The 3,390-nt window shown below is 42.2% G+C and overlaps 1 protein-coding gene across 1 annotated transcript in view; it reads left to right on the plus strand.

The window, feature by feature from the left end:
• The window catches only part of LOC147636212 (putative aldo-keto reductase 1), a 3,061-nt gene extending 13 nt beyond the window's left edge, over positions 1–3,048 (plus strand). The window contains exons 1-7 of the mRNA XM_086801636.1: positions 1–141; positions 241–408; positions 1,349–1,549; positions 1,700–1,872; positions 2,107–2,200; positions 2,452–2,602; positions 2,708–3,048. The exon at positions 1–141 is cut by the window's left edge and continues 13 nt beyond it. Coding sequence (XP_086657762.1) covers positions 100–141; positions 241–408; positions 1,349–1,549; positions 1,700–1,872; positions 2,107–2,200; positions 2,452–2,602; positions 2,708–2,889 — 1,011 coding nt within the window. The 5' untranslated portion in view covers positions 1–99 and the 3' untranslated portion in view covers positions 2,890–3,048. The remainder of the gene's footprint in view (positions 142–240; positions 409–1,348; positions 1,550–1,699; positions 1,873–2,106; positions 2,201–2,451; positions 2,603–2,707) is intronic.
• The last annotated feature ends 342 nt before the right edge of the window (positions 3,049–3,390 follow it).

Below are 3,390 nucleotides of genomic sequence, written 5' to 3' on the forward strand. Positions count from 1 at the left end.
TCGGGTGGATTTTCTTATTTTAAATTAAACAAAATTTAATTAGACAAATTAACCTTCTCGCAAATACACAAATTGCCAGGAACTAGAAACTACACGGAGATGTCGCTCGATGAGTGCTGCCTCGGCTCACAAGGCTTCAAGGTAACGCGTGTTTTTCAAGCCTGCTGCTGCTAATCACGGATCATAAATTTTTTTTTCTGTCGCTAAAATGGGTTCTAAAGTCTGATTACATGTGAGAAGGTTAGCCGATTGGGGCTGGGCTGCATGGGCCTGTCTGCCTTCTATGGGAAGCCCGTCGAGGAAGATGTGGGCGTCGACCTCATCAAGCATGCTGTGGAAAGCGGCGTCTCCTTCCTCGACACATCCGATGTGTATGGCCCCTTCACAAACGAGATCCTCGTTGGCAAGGTATCTTTACCTTAATTACCAGGCTGTTATTAGGGCGTTAATTTTTTATCCATGCAAAAAGGAGCGATTAGATGTATTTAGGCTCCTTATGTACCCATATTTATAATAAGAAGCCGCCATTAATCTGTATGAGGAGCCAAGAAAAGGTGAGGTTGGAATGTAAATAGTTGGGATGAAAAAAAAAAGACAGAAAATAGTTTTATGATGGAGAAAAGGACTAGATCGAGGGTTTTCAATAAAAGTACCAGTTTGTTTAATTGATTTCTTAACCAATTAAAAGATCTACAGCCCATAATACTTTGTCTCCTACTCTGGCTTCTCTTCTCCCCAAAATCCCTAGGTCTCAGGCTTTATGGAGGACTGCAATGAGTGACATGGAGAAATTCTTGTGGAGAGACATATCCAGAGAGAGAGAGAGAGAGAGAGAGAGAGAGAGAGAGAGAGAGATTCTGCAGCCCTGCTGTTTTTGAGCTGTAATTGCTTACTAAATTTGTATCTTGCGAAGGAGAGGTAGGATGCTTACTAAATCACTTTGGCAGGAAGAGGAAGAAGCTTGTTTAAGAAGTAAAAAATAGAAGAAGGAAGAGGAGAAAGATGATAGGAGAAGGAAGAAGACGAAAGCAAGGCAAGGAAGATAAAGAAAAAAATAAATAAAGAGGTGAACATAGTAGAGACGCGAAAAAGAGAAGACGAGGCTGTGAAAGATGAAGATAAATAATTTCAGCTGGAAGTATATTGACTACCTGCTTTACGCAAACTTAGCGTGTTTGCATTTTGTGAAAAGCACCATGGTTTTTACTTTAGAAGAATCACTAAAGTTGAAGTCTGCCTTGTTTAATTAAATGGAATAAACCCATTCAAATCGTCGACACAGCATATACGACCCATCAAATCATTTATTATACTATATCAATGAGGGCATTTTGATTTTTCTGCACAGGCTATAAAACATTTTGCCCGGGAAAAGATTCAGCTAGCTACAAAATTCGGAACTGCCTTAGAGAATGGGGCTTTTGTTGTGAAGGGCACTGCAGACTATGTGAGGAAGGCTTGTGAGGCCAGCTTGAAAAGGCTGGATGTGGACTACATTGACCTCTACTACCAGCACCGTGTTGACACATCCGTCCCAATAGAGGAGACGGTGTGCACTAATCAACCTTGCTTTTTGCATCCTCTACTAGAACAAGCATAGATGATTTTCCAGCATTACATGATAAGCTTGCTATGCTCATACATCTGAAGTATTACATGCTATCTATCTATGCCTTGGCATGGATCATGTTTGTTGCAGGTTGGAGAACTGAAAAGACTTGTCCAAGAAGGCAAAGTGAAGTATATAGGGTTGTCTGAGGCCAGTGCTAACACTATTAGACGTGCCCATGCAGTCCATCCAATCACTGCTGTCCAGCTTGAATGGTCTTTGTGGTCAAGGGATGTGGAAGAAGAAATCATTCCAACATGCAGGTTTACTTTCGATCACACAAATATATTGCTTGGGGATAGGTGGATGCTGAAGGAAAGGCATTTGTAGGCTCTGAGTTCTAGCTTGGCAAAGCTCTGGGCTGCCTGCATGTATGTGCGCTCATGAGTCTGTGTGCAAGTGCACGTATCTCCGGTGTCATGGCGGCAGTAGGAGAGGGGAGCAGTGCATGGCTTTTGACCTGTTTCAAAATTGCTGATATATCAGTGCTTTTGCAGGGAGCTTGGTATTGGAATAGTTTCTTACAGTCCACTTGGCCGTGGTTTCTTCACTGGAAAATTTGAAAGTTTGGAGAGCACAGATGGTCGTATGGTAATTGACCATTACTCCTTTTCTCTTCATATATAGCTAGTCAGGTGCTCTATAGTCGTATGGTAATTGACCATTACTCCTTTTCTCTTCATATATGGCTAGTCAGGTGCTCTATAGTCATATGGTAATTGATCATTACTCCTTTTCTCTTCATATGTAGCTAGTCAGGGACAGGTTTACAAGCTCTATGGTATAAGAACTAAAATGAACATCTTCATGCATTTGAACACGTCTCTGTCCATGCATGTCAGTTGCGCCCCAGGTTCCAAGGGGAGAACTTGGAAAAGAACAAGGTGTTTTATGAACGAATAGCAAATCTTGCAAACAAACATGGATGCACACCTGGGCAGTTAGCCTTGGCCTGGGTTCTGCACCAGGGAGAGGATGTTGTGCCCATTCCAGGTGGGTATTTATCATCAAAACAATTTAAACGAATGAGATGACCATTTCCTCACCTCTCTCATTGCCATTGTTTTTATTTCACACTTTGTTTGCCTTTGTGTGCAGGCACAACAAAGAAGAAGAACTTTGATGAGAACTTGGCAGCTCTTAAGGTCAAGCTCTCCAAGGAAGATATGGAAGAAATAACGGCTGCAGTACCAGCGAGTGAAGTTGCTGGGGAGAGGTATAGTGGGGACATGGGAAAGAGAACTTTCCAATATGCAGACACCCCTCCCTTGAAAGCATAGTTGTAGATTTGTGTCATGTTGAAGGGGGCCATGTCACATACCTAGGGTATGCAACTACCGATAAAAATTCAGCACACAAGGAAATGTTTTACTTGTATGTAACCAACCTTGGGGTTGCAATGCTTTGCTTTGATGTTTATAATAGTTGTATTTATCGAATGGAGAGTAATTACAAAGAAATCTTTCAGTGTGTGGTGTATGCTTTAAAGATGTGGTTGATACCTTAGTTTTAGGAGAGAGTCATAGGATAGAGGGAGAGTGGCAAAGAGAGAGACATCAGACAATGAACAAATTTCTGTAGCCATAGGCTTTACCACGAACAAGTGCTTGTGAATACTTAGGTTAGATCATAAACAAGTGAGAAGCGAAGGGGACCTTATATAGGGAGGCCTATGGCTAGCCGATTGCCCCCACGCTGAGCAGGCTGAGATGCACGATTTCTAACACCCCCTCTGCAGCTCATAGTGTGCAAAAGTCTAAAGAAGATGCAACCATGGACAC

This window comes from Cibotium barometz, chromosome 8, assembly GCF_041138505.1.
Source record: "Cibotium barometz isolate CiBa-2024 chromosome 8, ASM4113850v1, whole genome shotgun sequence".
Lineage (NCBI taxonomy): Eukaryota > Viridiplantae > Streptophyta > Polypodiopsida > Cyatheales > Cibotiaceae > Cibotium > Cibotium barometz.